This window comes from Canis aureus, chromosome 30 (genome assembly GCF_053574225.1).
Source record: "Canis aureus isolate CA01 chromosome 30, VMU_Caureus_v.1.0, whole genome shotgun sequence".
NCBI lineage: Eukaryota > Metazoa > Chordata > Mammalia > Carnivora > Canidae > Canis > Canis aureus.
This window is the reverse complement of record NC_135640.1, coordinates 33,238,574-33,262,220: the sequence shown is the minus strand read 5'-3', so window position 1 is coordinate 33,262,220 and position 23,647 is coordinate 33,238,574. Positions and strand designations below refer to the sequence as shown.

At 47.6% G+C, this 23,647-nt stretch overlaps 1 protein-coding gene across 5 annotated transcripts in view; it reads right to left on the bottom strand.

Annotated features, from left to right (window-relative positions):
* Positions 1 to 1,400: 1,400 nt before the first annotated feature.
* ITSN1 (intersectin 1) overlaps positions 1,401 to 23,647 on the bottom strand; it is a 216,032-nt gene continuing 193,785 nt past the window's right edge. For 4 of the 5 annotated variants that reach the window (XM_077879070.1, XM_077879068.1, XM_077879071.1 and 1 more), the window contains 8 exons: positions 23,141 to 23,239; positions 17,608 to 17,775; positions 13,336 to 13,548; positions 12,193 to 12,314; positions 11,088 to 11,170; positions 10,708 to 10,791; positions 9,809 to 9,982; positions 1,401 to 7,471 (listed from right to left, as the gene is read on the bottom strand). In XM_077879070.1, the coding sequence (XP_077735196.1) occupies positions 7,323 to 7,471; positions 9,809 to 9,982; positions 10,708 to 10,791; positions 11,088 to 11,170; positions 12,193 to 12,314; positions 13,336 to 13,548; positions 17,608 to 17,775; positions 23,141 to 23,239 (1,092 nt within the window). In that variant the 3' untranslated portion in view covers positions 1,401 to 7,322. Of the gene's footprint in view, positions 7,472 to 9,808; positions 9,983 to 10,707; positions 10,792 to 11,087; positions 11,171 to 12,192; positions 12,315 to 13,335; positions 13,549 to 17,607; positions 17,776 to 23,140; positions 23,240 to 23,647 lie in introns of those variants that run through there. The other variant, XR_013368767.1, reaches the window with a different exon arrangement.

The following is a 23,647-nucleotide window of genomic DNA, read 5'->3' as shown; positions in this document are numbered from 1 at the left end:
AGTGGGGTTTTCTCCGGCTCCCCACCCCAGCCGGCTCCAAAGCCATCCATGCCATCCTACAGGCAAGGCCTGCCTCCCAGGGAAAGGCACCCCTAGCCACCTGCGGACCCTACAGCTCTCTCTCCAGGGAGTGGCCACGGACCAAGCAGCCCAGACCCCGGGGAAGGGACGTGAGCCCTTGTCCCAGCCTCCCTGCCTCTCCTGCCACCTGGATGGTCCTTTGAAGGCAGAGGCTCGAAAAGCCTGTCTGTCCTGCCAGGAAAGGGGAGAAAGGCCCTCGGTGGCCAACTAAAGATCAAAAGGAAGGGTTTTATTTCAAATTAGTGGGTTAAAGACTCCAAGGCCTCTGGGTGCCTTGTGGCAACGGCCTGGGTGAGGGGCCAAGGGATGAGCAGATGACACCCTCTCTGGGCCCGGGGCGCATCTGTCACCTAGGGCCTTGCGTCTAGGCCATTTGTGCTTCTGTGAAATAAAAGTGGATTTTGAAAAGTATCGTCAGCCCAGCGCTCCACAACCTGCCAGGAGGACTTTACCAAGTAAGAGGATGGAAGATGAAGCCCCATCTGCTTCCAGAACCAGCTGAAAATACCGCGTGCCCGGGGCCAGCTTCGTGGGTGTAGGATCTGTGCGGTCCCGGGGGGCCACGTGCCCACTAGGGCCCACGCTTCCTTTAACTCTCCGCTGTCACCCCCTCAAAATTCACTAAGTCTCTGCTGTCACCGCCTCAAAATCTTAACAATTTTCAACACGAGGCCTCCAATTTTCATTTTGTAGCGGGTCCTGGGTGTGACTGCGGGAGTGTGAGACCAATCTGTGTCCTTGTTCGATCTACATATCTTCATTTCCCCTGGTGCACACACACACGCACACACATATCATGGACACGCCACACACACATCACACACACCACACACGTATCACACTCTCACACACACCGCAGTCCCACACTCACACTCAGACTATCCTCTCACACACCGCACGCTCACTCTCACATACACACCACACACATTTAGACACATCACACACGCCGTCACACTCACACGCTCCTCTCACAGGCCACACACACAACCTACACTCTCACACGCATGCCACACACAGTGTCACACACCACACCGTCCCGCACACCACAGATATGGTCATACACTCACACTCTGCTCACACACCCCACACACCCTGTTATACATTCACACACACACACACACACACCACATACACCCCAGACCACACACTCTCCCACACATACCATACTCACACCACACACACATATACCAGACATCCTCACACATCACACTCACACTCTTACACACACCATACACGTGCGCACACACTCTCATACGCTCTCACACACACCACGCCATGAGCTTCTGCATGCCCCACCTCCACCCCCACCCCCACCCCCACCAATCCTCTGCATCTGAAATTTGGCAAGTCCTAGTCTCCCAGGAGGGACACTTGGGTGGCTCAGTGGTTGGGCATCTGTCTTCAGCCCAGGCCTTGATCCCACGGTCCTCGGATCGAATCCCGCATCCTGCTCCTTGCAGGGAGCCTGCTTCTCCCTCTGCCTGTGTCTCTGCCTCTCTCTGTGTGTCTCTCATGAATAAATAAATAGCATCTTTTTAAAAAATGAGTAAATAAAATCTTTTTAAGAAAAACAGAGACTCTATTATCCAATCCCAGTAGAGGAGGCCTGACCCCTAGGGCCCCTGTGGGAGAGGGCGCCTCCTGGGGGTGGGCAGACAGTGGGGGACACCCCCAACTTACACCTGAGACCCCTGGGGTGGACCTCAGGAGCTCTCACAAACGGGGGCACGCTGAACACCCCGGCCCAGGGGGAGGCACAGGGTCACTAGGTACCCTGTGGGTGCTGGCTCTGGGCCCACGTCCTGCCCTCCCCACCCACGGGCGGGCCCCGGGGTGGCCCTGCGAGCACAGTCACACCCCGGGGACCCCAAGGTCTCCAGCTGGAGATCGCCCCTTGGCGGCCACAGTGGGGGCAGCACGGGCTTCCCCCATCAGACTCGGCCCAGGTTCCCCGACCACCCTCCAGGCCCGCGGCCCCCCATCTTCTTAGATGGAGAAACAGGAGGAAGAAAGCCATTTGTGCCTAAGAGGAGAAATGCAAAGGAACCGAGTTTTAGAAACACAGCCACACAGGAATGTTATTTTTTTTTTGAACGACAAAAGTACAAAAAAACCAGTGTTCCGAGAAGAAAAAAAAAAAATCTCCATTCCTCCTACTGTATAAAAAGAAGAAACCCTGGTTACTGGTTAATTCTCAGGAAGTATCAGAGAAAGGTTCACTTTTTTTTTTTTTTTTTTTTTGAAGGTTGACCAAATGAGCCCACCTCTGGACACGGTTTTACTTGGTGGGCTTTGAACACTAAGATAGTCACACTAGTCAGAGGAGCTGAACAACAGAAGCTGGTATAGAAAGTAGAACAGAAGCCTGTTAAAAACGACTCACAAAAAAAAAAGAAAAAAAAAAAAAACGACCCACAAAAGCCCTGACATACAATTGGGGCAAATTTACCCGAAATATGACAACCACACATAGTGCCCACAAAAATGATTATGTGTGTGTTATCTGGTCCCCCAAGGCCGGAGTAATGAGGGTTCCTCTTGTCTTAGGAGCTGATCTGCACGTCACTGATATGATTATTTAGGGGGGGAGGTGAATTTTTATAAGCTTGGGTATTTTTCAAATAGCTTAAAATCAGATCCACAAGCAGGCCACAAAAGCCACAGAGGCAGGACCCCCTGCCCACCTCCCAGTCCCTAGGACAGGGCTCTGGAGCAGGATGGGGACTCCCTGGATGAACATGTACTATTAGTATCACTGGCTCTGTTACTAACAGAGCCCAACACGTGGGCCTCTGGGCTTTAATGCTCCCAAGACAGAGAGCTGTTAGACGTTTCTATCCTTCACGTGGAGTAAGATTTCCCTGCTTGTCAGGAATCGATTCTGGCGCTACAGGTATCAGGTTAGGTACCTTAATTGAGCTGGATGACCTACAAACACACCCTGGATCTGACACCAGGTGAGGTGAGGGAATGGGAGTTCCAGAACTTTCCTTTCCTCAATGTGAAATACACGGCTGTTTTCCAAGTACGATAAACATGCCAACTTGATTGATAGGATATGAAGCAGCCCCCACAAAACATGGCTCGGAGCACTGCCAGGAGAGTCCTGGCTGCTGACCCGGGCCATTCCCGGCAGAAGGGGCATTTTGGCACCTCGGGGTATGAGAGAAGGAGGTATTGCCTTCCAGGGTGCAAACCAGAGGTGTCACTTTTACCAAGTACCTCATAGGGCTGCTCCGACCACAGCGTCTGAGGCCTGCACCGTGTCCTTAGTTTCTGGTGCCTCCAACTATGCCTTTCCCTGGTGGGAACTCAGGCCTCTACACCTGAAGGCAGAGGAGGAGCATCCAGGATATTTCATTTTCCTCCCCTCGCCTTCTCCCTTCCGGCTTGGGGGGCTCTAAACTCATGGAGCAAGTCCATCCCGAGTAAGCAGACCCCCTGCTGACCTCATGTTCACCTCGAGTCTGAACCGACTCTGCACCTCTCAAGTACGCAGGTGTCCGTTTCAAAGTGCTGGCGTTTGCGGTAAAATTCACCTCCAACCTCAAAAGAGAAGGCAGTCAAAAGAAAATAAAAGGAAAGAAAGCCCATGAAATAAAATTTAAAACCCACTAGCTGTTTCCAATGGAAATTCTTCAAGTTGTTCCGCACAGTAACAGATTTTCTTCTTATGAACCGGCCCACCCAACTAGCAAAAGCTATCTGGGGTAGAGATTGTCTTTTTCTCCCCATACAAAGTGTTGGCAAACTCTAAAATATATTCCCAAATCTCCAGCCTTCTGAATAAAACCTGAAGCACCTCATCCATTCCCCTCTTCTCTAATCCCCTGGGATTCTAGAACACTCCTCTGTATGGTCAGTGGCTTATGATCGCACCAGCCAAGCTCCTGGAGAGACAGCCCTCTTGCCTGGTCTTGGACGGCAGGCCTGCAATCATCCTTCTCCGGTGGCTCCAGCACCCCATCCCCTGACCTCATTCCCACCCCAAAAGACACCAGGGGGTTGGTTACCAAGGTCACCAAGATGCAAGTGATCGATCTACCCACTTTCTGATGTTTTTTTTTTTTTTTCAAATTCCGTGCTACTCCACTGGATGAAATCAGTTACTTTCACGTACTTTAAGTTCATGCTCAAGTTGTTCAAAAAGCAAAGAGGCAAAAGAAGTCCCTTTTAACATTAATGTTCTTTGGAGCACAGCTCTCTCCTCTGCCATCAGAGGACAGAGACACACTATCCAAGCAATCAGATAAGGAAACCTGGCCCAATTTCTCAAGCATCCCTGGTGACCCTAGCCTAGAAGAGCCCCCCTTCTGGAGTCAGGCAAGCTTGGGATCTGAGTGTAAAACACCCTCCAGGCTCTCCTGGTTCCAGGAGATGCTGCCTCCCTCCCTCCCTGCCTCCCTCCCTCCCTGCCTGCCTGCCTGCCTGCCTGCCTGCCAGGGGAGACAGTGTCACCCAGAGAAGCCCTGCCCCAGAGGGACTGATATATGGATTGTCCCTTCAGGAAAGCTATTCTACAAAAAGCTCCAGTCCAAGGGCTCCTGTTCTCAGCACACAGCCTGTGAGCAGAAAAGCCCCTTGCTGGGCTAGAGGAGGTCAGTGTGGCTCAGAGAAGAAAGGAAGCTTGCAGGGGCGTCTGGAGGGCCGGGGTCAGGATGCCAGGATACAGTGGCCTACAGAAACCCGGCATCTAAGAAGCAAAGAGCTAGGAAGCAGATCGCTTATTGGAAAGAGACATTTCATCTCTATGAATTTTAGCCCAGGCAGCCAACAAAGCAGAAGCGAAGGAATAGAGGTCAAAGAGACCCCATGCACTGCCCACGCGTCTCTAGCCCCCCAACATGACTGCTGAGTCACAGCTGGATCCGAGGGGCAGATTAACTCACCCACAAATAGGCTGGGTCACAGTACAAATTACGCCAGCGAGCGCAAGGACACCGATCCAGAGCTGCTACCCCGGAGGAGCATCTCAGATGCTCTATATAGTGTCACTTGGGGAAAAGACTCACATACTGCTTTTTCATGCCACATTAATTCTGATAATGGGACGCTGTGAGAGGGTGACCTCGCAGACCTACAAGGGTTACAAGATGCTTGTTACTGTTCACATCACATCCTACCTGCATAAACAGTGACGACCAGCACGACACAGAAAGAAAGCCAGTGAAGAAAAAAGGTCTTTTCCTCCCAGAAGGAAAGGGATCGGAATGGTGATTCAGGACTACCCCATTTACACACCACATACATTTGGTCTCTACCCTAGAGCATGGCCTTCGTATAATACACTGAACAAACTGGATTGGTTATAGAAATAGGAGCGCATGAGTTGTATGTCTATTTATAGATTTAATCTCACACAGTTTCTTAACAACGTCAAAAAATATAAACGTAAGGTAATTCTAACCGTATTTTCTTCTGGGAAGTGGTAAACAAATGCATGCCTGAAGTTAGACTTGGTCTGTAACAGTGCTCAGTTGAAAGTTTCTAACTAAAGGGTGTGTCTGTTTTAAAAAATACTTGTCTGTTGTTCTGGATACAAAAGTCTACACTATCTTCAATAAATAAATAATAAAGTGTTTCTTAAAAGTATGAAATGTAAACTTTGTTGCCCCTTCTAACACACACACACACACACACACGTTTTAAAAATTGCTTGAAATATGACAGGGCTCTTATGGGAAATTATGACACTACGCATTCAGTTCTCCGCAAAGTGGGGACTCGGCCACTATGTTGATGCTACCGTCTATAAAAGCACTTCTACAGCCCTAGTTAGATGCTAAGGACCTACAATCAGAGAGAACACCGTCTAACACAGGAAAGCTAGACTCCAGTGCCAAGAGAACATGCAAAGAACATTTCATGACCACGACGAACTGGGATTAGGAGGACAGTCACATGCGAACAAAAGACGATCCCAACACTTTTCATTAGCAAATCAAGTTACTACCTAGTTAACCAGCCTATCTCCCGGCATTTAAGGAGGGGGTGGGGGGCGGGGGATCAAAGAACTCAAACCAGCTTGGCACAGGGTCATACACTCCCGACTCTGGCAACAAGCACGTGTATTTCCATTACTGAGAGGTTGGTTGTGTGCGGAAGAGGACGGGAGAGTCTTAGGTCTTCCTCCCCAGATTTGTGAGGCTTGGATGCTCCTAGAGCCTTCCCGCCACCACATGATGGAGTTCCTTCACATCTTTCCACCCCACTTCCAAATTGTCACTTTCCTTTTTTCACATCTTGGGGACGTCTTTCTTGGGAACACACCAAATACGGCTGCTGGGATTTCCCATGACAATTAGGATCCGCCACACTCAAGCAAAAATAGGCTCAAAGCTGGTCACCAGCAATGACTCTTGTCATGAAACATCATAGGACCTCCAAGGCAAAGAGAATTTTCCAACTGGGCTGGCAACCAGGACCCAATGATATTGTAAAGCAGCCTTTCAGGTGACCTGTGGTGATCTAATCCAGCAGAGTACAACTTTGTAGGTAACAAACTTCCTTAACCGTCTTCCAAGCATGCTGGAAATCAATACTCAATCACCTGATAGTAGCTAGTGATAGTTCTCATTGACATCTATCAATAAAAAGACCTGGAGGGGACTGGAATGGCTCTAACAATGCACCTGCTAGAATCTTCCAAGGACCAGCTCTTCAAAGAGCTAGCGCATCGTCTGATCAGGAGACCATCTCCCCGAGGGATCATATCCAGGGCAGCATTTCCAATAAGGTCCCAGTAGGGGAGTGAGATTCTGGAGCAGCGGCAGGACCTTCATAATTATTTCTAAACGCACGACGGACTAGGCTTCATAGATCAAAGGGCCTATTCAGGGACTGGTGGAGATAAGAAGTAGCGTTACATGAGTTCTCCAAAAATCCAGACATTGCATTTATAAATCTATAAACCAGACCCACGCCTAGGCCCAGGAATGGGCCAGATTCCCAATCGAATCTAGCTGGGGGCTATGGGATTTCAAAGCCCCTAGAAGCCATGATGAGACCAGAAGTGGGGATTAAGGAAGACACAGTTTTGTTTCATAAAGTGGGAAATTGTTTGGGGGTGGGGGAAGGATTGTCGAGAATTATTCCTAGAAGTTTTGAGGGGCCTGTCTTCACTGTCTCGTTGCCCTGTGGCTGAACGTCAAACGGAGGTCTAAGGGAAGCAATGCATTTTTCCAGATTGCATCTGCCGCCTGGGGCTGGAACTCTGCCAAGCACAGCCTGGGCCCACTTCCCTATGGCTCATCAAACAGCTGCAGGTCCAAGCGGACCACAATCTCTCCTGTGGGAACTTCGTGTAGCAGGAGACACTTTGTAACTGGACCCTTGGAACCCTGGTCCTTCTTGATGTCGGCCACACGGATCTCTGTCCGACCCAAAAAATCTGCAAGGAGAGAAAAAAACCCTGCTCAAAGAGAGAATTCCTTTACTTCAAGGCATGTAGTTGGCATATTAGGAATTTCTCAGTGAACTTTTATGCTCTCTTTTCTTCCAAAAGGGAATTAGGTCTGTTTATAGGAATCCATGAACTACAATGACAGAACCTAAGTTTTAAATGGAATGTAAGGAAAAAAAAAAAAAAAAAAAGACTGTTCCAGACTGGGAACAGAGGGGAGTCTAAAAGGAGGTAAAACTGCAGACTATATGGGACTCCTGGGTGGCTCAGCGGTTGAGTGTCTGCCTTTGGCTCAGGGCGTGATCCCAGTTTGGTGATCGAGTCCCACATCAGGGTCCCTGCAAGGAGCCTGCTTCTCCCTCTGCCTGTGTCTCTGCCTCTCTCTCTGTGTCTCATGAATAAATAAATAAAATCTAAAAAAAATAAAAAAAAAACCCTGCAGACTATGACTTTCCCCACACCTGTATGACTTTCCCACACCTGGTGACCTCCTAGGGGCTATAAGCTTCCCGGGAGGCAATGTGACATCGCATGTCCTATGAGCTGTGCAAAGATTGGAAGAAGTAGCTCCCTGGGTTTGTCAGAGGAGGATACTTCATGATGTCACATCCTTTTCAGAAAAGCTAAGGATGGTGATCTAGGGCTGGTCCTTACTATGTCCCCTTGTACATGCCAGGGAGCAAATGCAAGCTGTGGGCAAGGAGGCCACAGCCTGGGCACCGCACAGTTCCAGCAGTGCTCCCAGAACTACCTCAAGACCCTTTTCATCAAATACTGAGTGTCAGCAGAAGAACAGATGTGAACATATTTGAACATTTTTTAAATGTGAGGCAATAACATGATGGTATTAAATGAGCCTCCAGGCCATAATTTCTTCATTTACTCATTTAAGAATTATTTATGGAAATATACTATGGGCACTTCTGTGCAGGAAACAGCCTTCTTTCAAGGTCCCACTTAAAATGTGGGAATTTGGGATCCCTGGGTGGGCTCAGCAGTTTAGCCTCTGCCTTCGGCCCAGGGTGTGATCCTGGGGTCACGGGATCGAGTCCCGCGTCAGGCTCCCTGCACGGAGCCTGCTTCTCCCTCTGCTTGTATCTCTGCCTCTCTGTGTGTCTCTCATGAATAAATAAAATCTTTTTTTAAAAATGTAGGAATTTGGGGCACCTGGCTGGCTCAATAGGAAGAGCATACAACTCTTGATCTTGGGGTCATGAGTTCGAGCCCCACGTTGGGTGTAGAGATTACTAAAAGAAAACAAAGAAGCTTTGAAAAAATAATTTTAAAAAATAAGTTGTGGGAATTTTTTTTCTGGTGGACAGATACAGCTTTATTTTGCTCACCTCATGGAAATAATCTGTGATGTAAGAACAACACTAGGTTTTTCCATTTATACCCCAGTGGAGTTAACACTATGTCGTGATATTTCACTATCTAAAACAACCATAATAACAATCCAGTCTCAAACCTTCACTCATCAGAATAAAAACTGACAATGAAACACAGTAGGATCCCACATGTGAGAGACTGTTCTGGAGACGCTGTAGTATTTAGGCAGTTACGTGCCTGTCTTGGGACCATAACTAAAGGTGCCTAACTTACGATGAGATAATTCATTTAAGTATTAAAAGGTAAAAGCCACGTGGAACAATTTAAGCCTTGCACAGATCTTGCTAGCCGTAATCCCTCACTCCTACCACTTAACTATACTCTTTGAATATAATTAAGTTGACACTGTAATCTTTAAATGTATTGTCTGATTTTTATTGGGTGAGGAAGAGAGAATTTCTTGGAATCATTGACCAGACCCCTGCTTTTCCAGGCTCACAGAAGAAACGGACAGCTGGTTGAAGGAATATGCATCCGACATAATTCTGTCCCATTGATTAACCAGACATATCACCCAAAGGGCACTGATTGATTCTTGCCACACCCGTTGTGGGCTGTCGTTCTTCTTGCTCAACTGGCTACTTTTATCCATTTTCACCATGGCCTTGGGCCAAGAACTCAAGGACTGGGCTGAGACTTTGGGGGATAGCCTTTGTTGTAGTCACTTGCTTTGGGGAAGCATAGGACCATGGTCCAGGGTCTTTATCTTGGACCGCTATACACCAAGCACGCTTTGTCCACCTTCCCTGAGATACCGCAGCATCAGTGAAGGCCTCTTTCTAGAAGAGGCTGAGTCTTATCTTGTGTCAACCTCATCTGTCTGGAGGGAAGCCAAAAAACCCCGGCCACCAAGTTCCCAGGTAGAAAGCATTTACCCACCAAAGCTGAGTGACAGGGAAGAAGGAAGGACACCTCAGGGGACCATTCTCTACTCACCGTCTGGAGAGAACTGGTCCCTCTCAAACACGGTGATGCACAGGACCTCCTGCTCCAGGTCTTTGATGAAGAACTGGCAGTTGGAATTCCACTTGGGATTCAGAGTGTCCTGGATCGTCTTGGTGATGTGACACTGGGAACCCATGGTCACCTCACAGTATGGGTTACTCTTTCCTAGAGTGGATAGAGTCTGCTAGACTCCCGTGTGGCTGCAGGCTCTTCTGGGCATGGCATGACAGGGGCGTAGCCACACTGGGCAGCAATTTCCCTCCACGGGTCCCTCATTTCTATCCCCTCCCCCACTGCCACATTCGTTAAGTGGCATCAAATGGAGAATCTGGGGACTCCTGGGTGGCTCAGTCAGTTACGCATCTGCCTTCAGCTCAGGTTGTGATCCCAGGGTCCTGGGATCGAGCCCCTCATCAGGCTTCCTGCTCAGCGGGGAGCTTGCTTCTCCCCCTGCTTGTACTCTCTCACTCTCTCTCTCAAATAAATCAAATCTTTTTTTTAAAAAATGGAAAATCTGAGTGAAAACTTCCACCATTCAGCATCAGACTTAAGCTACGATCCTTAAATATTTCTAATACTTTAACCATTAGATTAATGAGCTTTAAAACTAGGCCTTTCCAGTCTCCTTGCTAGAGCCTTAGAATGCATTACGTCCACAGTGAAATGGCAGCCACTCAGATCTCTCTAAAAAGCAAAGTGGTGGGAAGGATTAAATTAAGGGGGGGAAAAAAACTCTAAATTTTTAATAGGTGTTCGAGAAACCAATTCTGGAAGGAAATTTAGGATTATGGCAATAGTACATTTGACTTAAAGCTGGCTGGGCAGGGGCGGGGGGATTACAGAAAAGGCTCCCACCCTACCCCATGCTGGAGGAAATTTGGGGTCCTTACCATGTGATCGACAGGGTTTCAGCTCAATGCCCTCAACGACGTTCACCATCAACCTTCCAATACCTGTCGCCCTTTGGGAACGGACTGTGTTGGCAGGAAGAACACAAGATGGCTCGTTGAAACAACTGGCTCCCTCCACATCTCTGTCTGCTTCAGATCAGCTGCCCCCTCCTCCCCTTACACTCTGGCTTCCTGGCTCCTGGAATTTACCCTCCACCCTCACCCTGCACCCCACTCTCCATCTCCTTGACGCCCATCCCTTCTCAGGTGCAACCCCCTCCACCCACAGGCCCGTCTTCCACCTCTAGGGACTCTGTGCCCAGCCTTCTGTGCCCAGCTTGGCAGGACACACAGCAGCCACGCCGCTGAGCAATGCATACCCAGGTACGCCTTCTCCCGCTTCTTCTTCTCAGTCTCTATATAAAGTTCTGAAGCAGCTTTGATTTTCTGCACCCAGGCAGTCCTTGGGAAGAAAAAGACAGAAAGGTGCCAAACAGAACTCAGGGGAAAAGGTTTCAGGTCTGTTCAGATTCAGCCTCCAGGACCCTACCTGCTTTGTTCATTTGCCCCTTAACAATAAAGGCTGGGAAAGAAAGTCTGGGTTTATGTCAAATGATGCTAATAATTATTCCTACCAAGAATAAGGAGGGGGTGAGTGGTATTTTTATTGATGTACTCAAGACCGGCCTTGGCCTGGGTGTCCCCGTGGAAGAGAAATGCTGTCCTGGAGATGTTGGCACACAACTCTGTCCTCTGTTACTGAAAAGCATCCCATTTTTGCCTTCCCGAAGAAGGCCAGATGGATCTCTCTTACTAAACCATCCAAGGGAAGACCAAACTCATTTCCCAGAAACGGAAGCACTTTACATGGAAAAGCAAACACAATCTGGGGGAAGCACTGTGGCATGATGCTTTCTCCTTCATTTCTCAGAGACCCATGGATGCATAACTTTGGCCAATTTTCTTGCTTGGCGCAAATGCTCTTTGGAATGCCGTTGGCCTTGTGTCAAGTTCACCCTTCAGAAATGATCTATTTCCTTTGGCTCTAGGGCAGAGTCTTGAATACACAATTGAGGCAAACTACCCGCTGCTCTCAGATCCAGAACGTCTGTCCAAGCCAGACAGCTCAGGACGGGGTCAGGCTTGGGTGGTCCCATTAATCCCCAATTCGCCTTCCTATTGGTCTCTGCCACCTGGGAAACCTTGGGAAATCTGATCTCAAAGAATGATGAAGATGTGTTTTTTAAAAATTCTCAAGCAAAATCAGTTTCAATTCATTCTATTTTGAAAAATTCATGCCACGTGTTAAACTTTTGAGAGGCTCTAGTGAAAAGTATTAAGACCTGTCTCCTACCCCCTCCAGCCAAAGGTTATGGTATAACAATTCAAGAAATGTTGGGACCTTCTGGTGGATTAAATGTCCTCTATGTGTCCAGCACCCAGTGGAGCCCAGGTGCCCAGAGCCGGGGAGGTGGCAGGTCTTACCTTTCATTTATGCTTTCGGCTCGGAGGGTGTAGACTCGGTCAATGTGGGAGATGTGGAAGATGGGCTCATCTCCAGAAGGGTCAGTGGGTAATTTTACTAGAACCTCATTCAGGAAAATAGGCTGAAAAATAAGGCACAGGCATTATAAAACCAGACTGGGACTCTGTTTCCGTGAACTGTGAGTGTGTGTGAGCCTACATGCACGTGTTTTAGTAAACTAAACTTTGTGTGTGTGTAAACTAGTTTCTAATTTCCTGTAAACTAGAAAGAGAAAATGCGTGTGTGTTCCAGTAAACTCTACTGGAATAATAATTTTGTGTTAATATCAACTTTCACGTATTACAAACTGTCAATAGGGATTTTTGCCTCCTTCATTTTGCAGGTGTTTTTTGGGTCCTTTAGAAGAAGAGCTGACTGGTCTGTTTTGGCAAATCCTAATCAGCCAACAGTCCCCACGACTTCACCTCCAGCCAGTTCCCTCAAAGATTTTCATATAAAGTGGCTAGTGACAATCCACATAAGTATGTTTTCCTTTTCCCCACAATCAGGCTAACTGCTTCTTCAGAGAAAATTCGTCTGCAAAAACACCCCCAACACAGACAAAGTTAGGAAAACAGTAGCCCAGGATGCGAAGACAAACACAGCTATGGACATAGGAGCAGACCAAATAAACAGCAGAGGGAAATTCTCCACGCATTGACTGTTTAGATTGGCTTTTGCTGGGAAAAGGTGAGGGGCACAGATGTTTCAAGCCATCCCGGGCAGTTTGGAGGCGGATCTGGGAACGTTTGGAAGGTGGGCACTGGAGTTCCAGTTTTGAGCTTTGCCAGGCCTGCCTCATCCGTAATCCTAGACCGTGAGCCCTGCCAGCGCAGGGGACCTGCCAGCCTGGGGACCCACGGTGGCCATTTGGAAGCTAGTAGATGCTTCGTCAATCTAGTTGAATGCTGTTTCTCTTCTGATGGTGCTAGAGCTTCACTGCTTCAGTTACCCTAAACCCTGGCTCACCCCTTTGCTTTCTCCTCTGTGCCACAGCCCCCAAACCCTGCTAATACTCTGACTCCCTTTGGAAATTTTCTATGCGCCCCCCCCCCAAAAAAAAAACCACCAACCCTGATATTGCAATCTGGAATCAGACTTACTGTTTTGTACATTTTATACTGCAGGTTAGATTTGGGACTGAAGACTTTGTCGGTGCCGGAAGAGCCCAAGGGCTTTATGATTTGGGTCAGCAGGAGGAAGTCGTTGAAGAGGAAGCCATACAGCTCCTTGTTGCTCTTGGCCTTGTAGAGTTTCCCACTGTGCAGAAACTTGCGTGGCCCCAAGCAATTGGTCACTGAATTGAACACAAGTTGCTGAGAAAGGAAAACAAAACCCAAAGAACACACGATGAAGTGAGGTCATTTTTTTGATTTTTGTATTTCTGCACCTGAAAGCCCGGGCTCCATCAGAATAGGAGGCTGGGACCCAGGGGGCCTGTATCTGAGGCTCAAATCAAGGACTGCTTTGAAGACTTCAAGGAGTCAATGTCAAAGACACAGTTTCGGAGATTCCAAATATCCAGATGAGTCTTGAGTATAATCCCTGCTGCTTTCTCCCTAGGGGTCTATTAGTGTCTCAGGGATTGGTGTCCCTCCTTACTTATTAGGAAATGGGAAGCAGAAAGAAAATTCTCAGCCCTCTCTCACCTCAATGAGTATGTGCTATGTCCACGCTGGGGGCAGGAATCGGCTCCAGTGATGACCCCACACAGGCTCGGACAGTCCCTTGGGCCTCTGGAAAGCAGCCACTATTCTCTGTATAATTCTTTTTATTTATTTATCTATTTATTTTTATTCTCTGTATAATTCTACAGGACATATGCTACTTTCCAAGCTGCAGATAGAGTCCAGGCCCCTAGCACGTGGGTGACTGCAAAACTCGGGGGCACTGGGTGACGCCTCAAAGCCAAGCAGAGCAGACACAGCGTCAGTGCACATTAAATCTCAACCAACTCACTCGTCCTGAAAATGTGAAGGGGAAACTCTTTTCCTGCCACTTCCCAAATCTTGGACCTGGTGCCAAGGGCTGCTGAAACCTGACTCTACCATCCCACTGGGCTCTCTCATCTCATGTGAGCAGTTTCTAAAGGGGTGGAGGTAGATTGAGGCAGAAACATGACTCCATTAGGACCCCCTTTTTGGTAGAAGGAGAGACTGACGGAGGGAAAGGCCACAGCTGTGCCCAGGCAGCAATAGGATCCAGGCAAGTGTCAGTTCCTCATGGCCCCCACCTGCCCACACTTGAGCCCCAGGTGGAAGCTCCACCATCAGCCTTCAAGGGCAATCCTCCCCAGAGTTACAAACCCTGTAGATCTCCCTGAGAAGAGTATTTGTGAAGAGGTGACAGGGTGCACACCATGTGTCCCCCCAAGAGATGCTGGTGAACACCCATCTCCCTCCATCATGGGAGAAAGAATCAGTGGTGCCTCTGTGGCTGGAGATCCACAGGCATCAAGGAAGAGTGACCACTCCACTGCACTCTTGGCCACAAGGAAGGAGGAGGGTCTCTAATCTCCCCCCGAGGCTCTAGGAGAGTCCAGAAGACTGAATGTGGTACCCTGTCCCCAAATGGGAGCCTTCGGAGAGTATTCTTTACCCTTTCACAACTCTGAAGAGGAGTCTGGAGATCAATTTTGCTTGCCTAGAGGGAGTTCAAGCTCCTTGGGGACAGACAACGAATCCAGAGAAGGCAGCCTGGATCACTGAAAGATGATGTCATGTATTCAGACTCCAGGTTTGGGCCTTCCATGTGGCCAGGCTAACACTGAATATAAATGAATTGGGAACCGTCATTTCATTTTTCTATCTTAGGACAAGAATGCCAAAGACGGTATGTATTTGAAATCTAATCATGGGTACGAGTCCAGACCTGGGCCAGGAAACAGAAGCCAACACGGCCCCATCCACGATTGTACGGTGAACACCATACAGATGAGACGAAAGCCGGTGTACAAAGCCAGGTAGGAACGATCAATAGAGAGGCAAAGAGTCTATCTCAGAGAGGTACAGAAGCCACACAACTCATAATAAGAACTTATTTCACGCTCTTATTGTGCTGAGTCCGCCTGATGGCAGCTGTGGGACTCAGGGAAGGGTCCCCTCCCAAAGAGCAGGTCACCACGTCGGCACTGCCGCCTGGCAGGTTCAGGAGCTGGTCAGGCGTGCTGTGTGCAGGGACAAGGCAGAGCTCCTCTGGATGACACACACGCCTTGCTCGCCCTGACTTCAGCTTGCCTCAAAGCCTTATCACCTCTTGCTCTGCAGATGCCCTGCTCAGGACGTGCTCTCCACTGGGATGCCCGCCCCCTGGATTCTATCCTGGACAGATAACGTTATCCTCCAACACGCAGCCAAGTGTCTCCTTCTCTGATGCTTCCCTGAATCCCCCTGTGACTGTCCCTTCCTCCCCACCGGCACCTGCACCTCATTCTGCCTGCATCTTGTTGTAAGCACTGGGTCAGCCCCCCTACTTTATCCAGGGTCATAGGACCCAAGGGAGGGAGGGGGTCCCATCTTACTGATTTTCGTGTCCTTTGTGTTTAGCACTGAGCAATGGCACATGGGCAGGTGCTCGAGAAATGTCTACTGAATGGACAAGTGGATGAAAGAATAAGCCAACCAACCAGTGACTGCCCCTGGATTGCATATCAACCCAGAACCCCATGCTCCCATGGCTTTGCTGATCGCACACCTACACTGAAGGCAGACGGGGAGGTGAGGCAGGCGAGGAACCCCTGGTGGGGAGCCAGTGACCGCCCCTGAAGCACTGGAAGAAGGAAGAAGCCACAGGGACAGTGGGTGAGGGGGACTCTCATTCTCCCTGGGCCTTTTGGTAAACCCTAGTGAACGGTGGGCGCGCATGCACGTGTGTATGGGTGTGTGCGCACGGCCACAGACGTGGATGCAGAGGCAAAGAGAGAGAGGGAATACAGGCAGAAAGAATCAATGAAACTAAAGGAAAGGTAAGCGACAAGAAGAGAATTAAATACCGGGAGAGAAACTTCTGTTTCCGGCAGACTGGTGGACTAGATAGCTGACACAGCCAGTGAAAAATTTAAAAACAGTAACATAGAAAAATGCACTTTCGAAATGCAAGCAAAGCGATCAGAATTTCTAAAAAGTATAAACAAAACAAAACAAACAAACAAACAAAAAAAAAAACGGTGCAGAGAGAGACCAAAGCCAGAATGAAAATGTCAACCTCTGAAGATCAAAAAACCCCAAAGCCGGCTTCAGCCCTGAGAGTGTCTCTTGAATCCACTTGGAAAGCCAGGTGGAGGGCAGGAGACCAGTGATGCCTGGGGGGCCCAGGTGGGCTGCGGGGTCTACCCCGAGATGGCCGCAAAAACACTGGCTCCCAGAGGAGGAATGACAAGTAGACTCCAGCACAGAAGGCAACAAGACGACTTGCTTGTTTTTGACCTTGGAATAAGTGAGATGGAAAAAAAAAAAAAAAGCCCCTGAGAATTTGCAAGAGCGAGATGGCCCTGGCCCAAGTTCGCACACTCGTGTGATCCCTGAGCCCCTCTACATTTAATTTAGGGTGAGGCCGGTAGCAATCCCCGCAGGAGGAATGCTGTTTCAGACCTCAAGGTCCCGCAGATAAAGCTCCCGGGCACCCCGAACTCACAATCAGAAATCACAGCCCAGACAGTGGAGCGGAGGCCGCCGACCAGAGCGAGTCCGGGGCTGCGGGGATTGGAGTGATCGGATCTGGAATGTGCGGGAATATGTTTAAAATGTGTTAAAACAGGGATGCCTGGGTGGCTCAGTGGTTGAGTGTCTGCCTTTGGCTCAGGTCGTGATCCTGAAGTCCCAAGATCGAGTCCCACATCGGGCTCTCTGCCTGTCTCTGCCTCTCTCTCTCATGAATAAATAAATAAATAAAATGTTTTAAAAATAAATAAATAAAATGTGTTAAAACACACACACACACACACACATACACACACAAGCATGGCCACTTGTGCGAGAATAAGACACAAGAGAGAAACCAGCAGGGATCCCTGGGTGGCTCAGCGGTTTAGCACCTGCCTTCGGCCCAGGGCCTGATCCTGGAGACCCGGGATCGAGTCCCACGTCGTGCTCCCTGCATGGAGCCTGCTTCTCCCTCTCCCTGTGTCTCTGCCTCTCTCTCTTGTGTCTCATGAATAAATAAATAAAATCTTAAAAAAGAGAGAGAGAGAGAGAAACCAGCAGATCTAATGACATAAAGGAACTTCTGGAACTGGAAAGAACGGCCCGGTGGCCTGGAGAGGACGGCTCGCAATCTCCCCAACAACCACCCACCCCCGCCGGCTGCAGGGCTAAGCTCGGGGTGGGGGGGCTGGGGTTGGGGGTGCACAGCCTGGGCCCCCCCCCCCAGACAGCTACCTCGGACAGGCCTTCGCACTGCACGTGCGCCTGGATCCACTCGAGGCGGTCGGAGTTCTCCTTCTCGCGCACCCCTTCGTTCACCTGCGAACACAGCTCTTCGGCCTTCTCCAGGGCGTGCTTCAGGTGGCTGTGGTCGGGGTGGTTCTCAGGAGTGTTTTCCAGGATCTGCGGGGAGTGGGGTGGGGGTGGGACAGGAGGCAGTGGCTTCAGGCGGTGCAGGTGGGCCCCGCAGAGGTGAGCATGGCACCCACCTTTCCCGATGGGTGCCCACGCAGGGAACCGCAGCTGCAGCCACTGGTGGTTGGCAGGGTCCCCTGGGGAGGCAGGGGAATGACACACGATTTATATATACCTGGGGGTCGAGGCGGGGGTGGCTGCTGCGAGGGTGACCAGGATGCAGCCTTACACATCTCCCTCCTAGAGATGGCTCTTTGCTAGGTCTGCGCACTCTGGAACACATCTGAGCAAATGCGCGTTTATTCCGTGCAAAACACTCGGAGCCAGAGGCTAAGAGTGCCAGTTCTAGAGCTATACTTCCTGCGTTAAAATCTGTGCCCCCGGGTCGCCTGGGTGGCTCAGCGGTTGAGCATCTGCCTTCCGCTCAGGTTGTGATCCTGGCATCCCAGGATCGAGTCCCACATCGGGCTCCCCGTGGGGACCCTGCTTCCCCCTCTGCCTGTGTCTCTGCCTCTCTATCTGTGTCTCTCATGAATGAATAAATAAAATCCTAAAAAAAAAAATCTGTGCTCTGCCAGTGACCAGCCGTGCTATGGGCCAGTCCCACAAATGTTCTGAGCCTCAGGTTCCTTATAGGAAAAATGGGGATGCTCATCGTACCTCCTCTATAAGGGTAGCTGAGGGGTAAATGATTTGATACGGCAATGCACCCCGCAAAGTACCTGGCGCTTAGAAGGTGCCCAACAAATGAGAGTCGTTACCATCAGATTCTCAAAGGACTTCGGGTATTAGGAGCAGTCGTGAAGAAAGGTTCTGAGCCAGCTTTGGAATGCACGGGGGATGCAGAAGGTGTACCTGCCTAGGCCTTGTCCTCATACAAATAATTCAAATGGACCTAAGCATGAATAATATCTCACCTCAAAGATACCCTTTGGCATAAAGTCCCAGGTAAGCACCTAAATTGAGAAAAATGCACATCCTGGGTCCTGTGTCCCCCAGTCGTCTCCAACAACAGCCCCACCCTCCAGGCCAATCCTAGCTGTAGTTAGGATCCCTTTGGAAACTCCTGATGTCTCATCCCCGACCATAGCCCCGGGTGTGTGTGTGGGGCGGGGGGGGCTCCCATGTAGCAATTTTCTAGAGCTCTCCAGGTGGTTCTAACGTGCAGGCAAGTCTAAGGACTACCGCTCTAGACCGCTCTATTTTATTTTATTTTTAGCCCACACAACTGGCTTTTGCCAACTCCTTTGTTTTGGTTTTGGTTTGGCTTCCTTTTCTTTTCTTTTTCTTCAATTTATTTAAACTAAGAACAACAACAACAACAACAAAAAACCCACAAAAATAGTTTACCTGTTTATACCATCCCCTACCCCTGCCTCTGGCAACCACTAATCTGTCGTGTCTATGAACCTGCGGGGGTTTTTTTTATTAATTTTTTTAAGATTCCAAATTTAAGGGGATCCCTGGGTGGCTCAGTGGTTGAGCATCTGCCTTTGACCTGGGGCGTGATCCTGGGGTCCTGGGATCGAGTCCTGCATCAGGCTCCCTGCATGGAGCCTGCTTCTCCCTCTGCCTATGTCTCTGCCTCTCTCTGTGTCTCTCATGAATAAATAAATAAAATCTTTAAAAAAAAAATTCCAAATTTAAGAAAGATTGTATGGTATTTGTCCCCCTATATCTGAGTTTTATCACTTAGCCTAATGCCTCCAGAGTCCATCCATGTTGACACAAATGGCAAGATTTCACTGTTTTATAATGGCTGAATAATATTCCATTATACATTACATTATATACATTCAACATATATATAACATATATTCACATCACAATTTTTATATCCATTCATCCATCAGTGGATAAGTTGTTTCCATGTCTTGGCTATTATAAATAAGGCAGTGATGAACATGGGGATGCATGTATCTTTTTGAATTCGTGTTCTTATTTTCTTCAAGTAAATACCAAGAAGTGGAACAGCTGGATTGTATATGATAGTTCTATTATTAATTTTTTGAGGAATCTACTTACTATTTTTCATAGTGCCTGCACCAATTTACTGTATGCTTTTTGATGCAATTGTAAATGGGATTGTTTTCTTAATTTCTCTTTCCGATGGTTCATTATTAGTGTTTAGAAATGTAACAGATACTTGTGTATTGATTTTCTATCTTACAATTTTACTGAACTTGTGTATTAGTTCAAACAGTTTGTTTTATTTTGCTTCAAAATGAAAATGGGCTTATTAATTTCTCTAATTATCAGAGTGTCAAAATTCAGAAAATTCGGGAAGTAATGAAGATCCTAAAAATCATCCGTAATCTCCCCATCTGGAGAGAATTTCTATATATTAGTCAAATGCTTTGCCTACACACACACACACACACACACACACACACACACACACACACTTTTTAGAAAATAAAAACTGAACCATACTACCACACTACACTGTACCATTTTGCACCCTGTTTTTTCTCCACTTCATAAGTTATGTCATTTGATGTCCATTTTATGTGGACCTATGCTATCATTTGTTTCCTTCAAATATTTTATTTATTTATTCATGAAGAGACAGAGAGAGCAGCAGAGACATAGGCAAAGGGAGAAGCAGGCTCCCTGCCCGATACGGGACTTGACTCCAGGACCCTCAACCAGTGAACCACTTTTAAGGACCCTATGATATATCATTCTAAGGATGAACTACCTGGCATTTAAATATTTCCCTTCCCATACAGCTTCATAGTGTTCTTAATTTTTCAATATTTCTGAGATTATTTTTGCAGAATAAATTCCTAGAGGGGGAGGCGTTCAGCCAAGAAAATCTGCAGTTTGATCTGTCCATCACCCTCCAAAAGGCTGATCCACTCTACCTTCGACCAGCATCTTTGCTCACCCTGGCGACCTACATTTTCAAGATATGCCTATCTGACAAGCCCAAAACAAGGTATTTTCTTCTTTTGTTATGCATCTCTTTTATTACATAGTTAACTTAAGCTTTTTGTATATTTAGTATACAAGTGTACTAAATGATAAAGCTAATGTTTATGTACTATTTAGTAGGAGCCAGGTACTTTCCATATACTACCTTGGTTAATTCTCATAACCCTTTGCAGTAGGTATTATTAGTGTCCCTAATTTACTGAAGAAGTTGATGCTCAGAGAGGAGCATTGTACCTCAAGGGCACGTAGCAGCGGTACTGAGATTTAAACCCAAGCAGCCTGGCTCCTGACTATGTGTTCTTCACCGCTACTCTACACTGCCTGTCAGAAATATCTAGTTGTGTATTTTGCCTATTTTCCAATTGGAGTATTTTTTTCTTCTTGAGCTGTAAGTTGCCTTACATAGATGATAGATAGATACATACATACATAGGTATAGATGGGTAATCTATGGATATTTCATATCCTACTTACAGTCTGAAATGTGGTTACCCAGCTTACACCTATCATTTGCCTTTCATTATTGTTCATTATATTTTGTCACACAGAAATTTTTAAGAAAAATGCTTATGCAAATAGCATATTAACACATTCTTGATATGCAAGATTCAAAGAATACAGAAGTACATAGAGCAAATGTGGAAGTTCCCCTTTCATTATCCTACCCCAGAGGTAACCAGGTAACACTGAAGGGCATCCCTTGAACTCCTTTTAGATGCTCTGTACACATTCAATAATCACATCTCATTTTTCCTCTGTTTGACAAAATGAACCGCACTGTAAGATGTCTCATGATTTTTTTTTTACATACATAGAAGTCTCTGTATTTTTCAAAATATTTTCAGAGTACAGACCTACTGTAATTTATTTGCTTTATCTAATATCTAGGTTGTTTCCAGAATAAAATATTTTTTACGTTCGCTACAACCCTAAATCTTTTAAATTTCTGCCCTTAGTGCCACGCTAAGAATTTCTCCACCTTAGCATCATAAACGGTATTTCATCTTAGTACTTTTGTGGTTTTCATATGTATCTTGTAACTGGCCACCTTTTAATATTCTCTTCCTGGGGCACCTGGGTGGCTCAGAAGGTGAAACATTTGCCTTCGGTTCAGGTCATGATCCCAGGGTCCTGGGATCGAGTCCCACATTGGGCTCCCTACTCAGCAAGGAGCCTGCTTCTCCCTCTCCCTCTCCCTGCCACTTCCTCTGCTTGTGCTCTCTCTCTCTTTCTCTCTCTCTCTATCAAATAAATAAATAAAATCTTTTAAAAGAAAAAAAGAGGAGCACCTCAGTGGCTCAGCCAGTTAAGCGTCTGCCATCGGCTCAGGTCATGATCTCAGAGTCCTGGGATCCAGCCCCAACATCAGGGTCCCTGCTCAGTGGGGAGTCTGCTTCTCCCTCTCTCTCTGCCTGCCACTCCCTCTCCTTGTGCTCTTTCTCTCTCTCTCCCTCTCTCTCTCTCTCAGATAAATAAATAAAATCTTTAAAAAATAAAAAAAGAATAAGAGGTATCAGTATGAACTCATGGGTTTTAATATGCATTATTATCTACATGAATTGATCTAGAAATAAATATAAATGTATGTGTGTATGAATATAACATACATATATACATATATTCCTGACTCTGCCACTGAGGGACCCAAAAAGCAGTAACACTCTAACAGCAATGAGCACCTCAATACCCAGATATGGATTTCTAAAGTCTCCATTAAAGGGAGCCACAGGGGCGCCTGAGTGGCTCAGTGGTTGAGCGTCTGCCTTCGGCTCAGGGCATGATCCCGGGGTCCCAAGATCGAATCCCACATCAGGCTCCCCGCAGAGATCCTGCTTCTCCCTCTGCCTATGTCTCTGCCTCTCTTTGTGTCTCTCATGAATAAATAAATAAAATCTTTTTAAAAGGGGGTGTGGGGAACCAGACCTAAAACCTCTCTCCAGGAGGTATGCCCCCTGTGGTTATATAATCACAGGCTCAGAGTATGTCTGAGTCTGCTCACTCATATTACAGAGAGAGACACTGAAATCCTATTTTTTTTTCTTTTGGTATTGGCTTCACAATGGCTTTCTGAAGATGGGTAGTAGGCATGACATTTCTTTCTCCTTCCTGGGAAAATCAAGGCACGAGGGCATTATACCTCTATTAGGAAAAGAACCAAAGAACGAAGATTTCATTTTCCAACTTATGAGGTGAAAACCACTGGGTCTCAGAGCTTAAGACTGTATATTATTAGCTCTTTTCACCATAAACAGTTTTTCTTTCTGAGTTACCGGGCAGATGCTTCCAACATCCCCTTGGTGTATGATTCTAGGCAACAGATACCAGGTGCATTGGCTGGAGAACTTGCCCATGACCCCGGGTCCCTGAAATGCTGAGAAAGCATTTCTCTGCTTGAAAAGGCAAGATGGGTACTTACATTTTTAATGATCAGTGGGTATCTCGTTACGCGTTGCATAGGCTTCAGGATAAAACTAGAGAGTGGCATCCCTTTACATCGAGGGTCCATTGCCAGCCTCTGAAATGAGAGATTTTTTTTTTTAATGTACTTAAGAAATCTGAAAAATCTGGTCAGTGACATCAACTCCCCACCCGTCACATTGTCTCATTTATCTGGACGAGAACGAGAATAGAGGGGCCCGGAGTTGGAAGAGCCTGACTCACTATTCTGGCCCCAGATGGAGGTCGGAGGCCCGTAGATGTGACTCAGCCGCCGGGGTTAACCTCTGCTCTGCAGATTCAGCACACGCTCCCTGGGACACATGGTCCCCCCCTTACAGAGGCGAGAGTCTGCCTTTCCAGAGAGCATTTCTTGTTACTGTCAGACCGTTTTAACAGTCCCAAGAGCGAGACACAAGACCATAGAGTTAGAATAGAAATGTCCCTTCAGTCCCAGAGATGCCAGAAGGGCTAAATCTCATTGCCT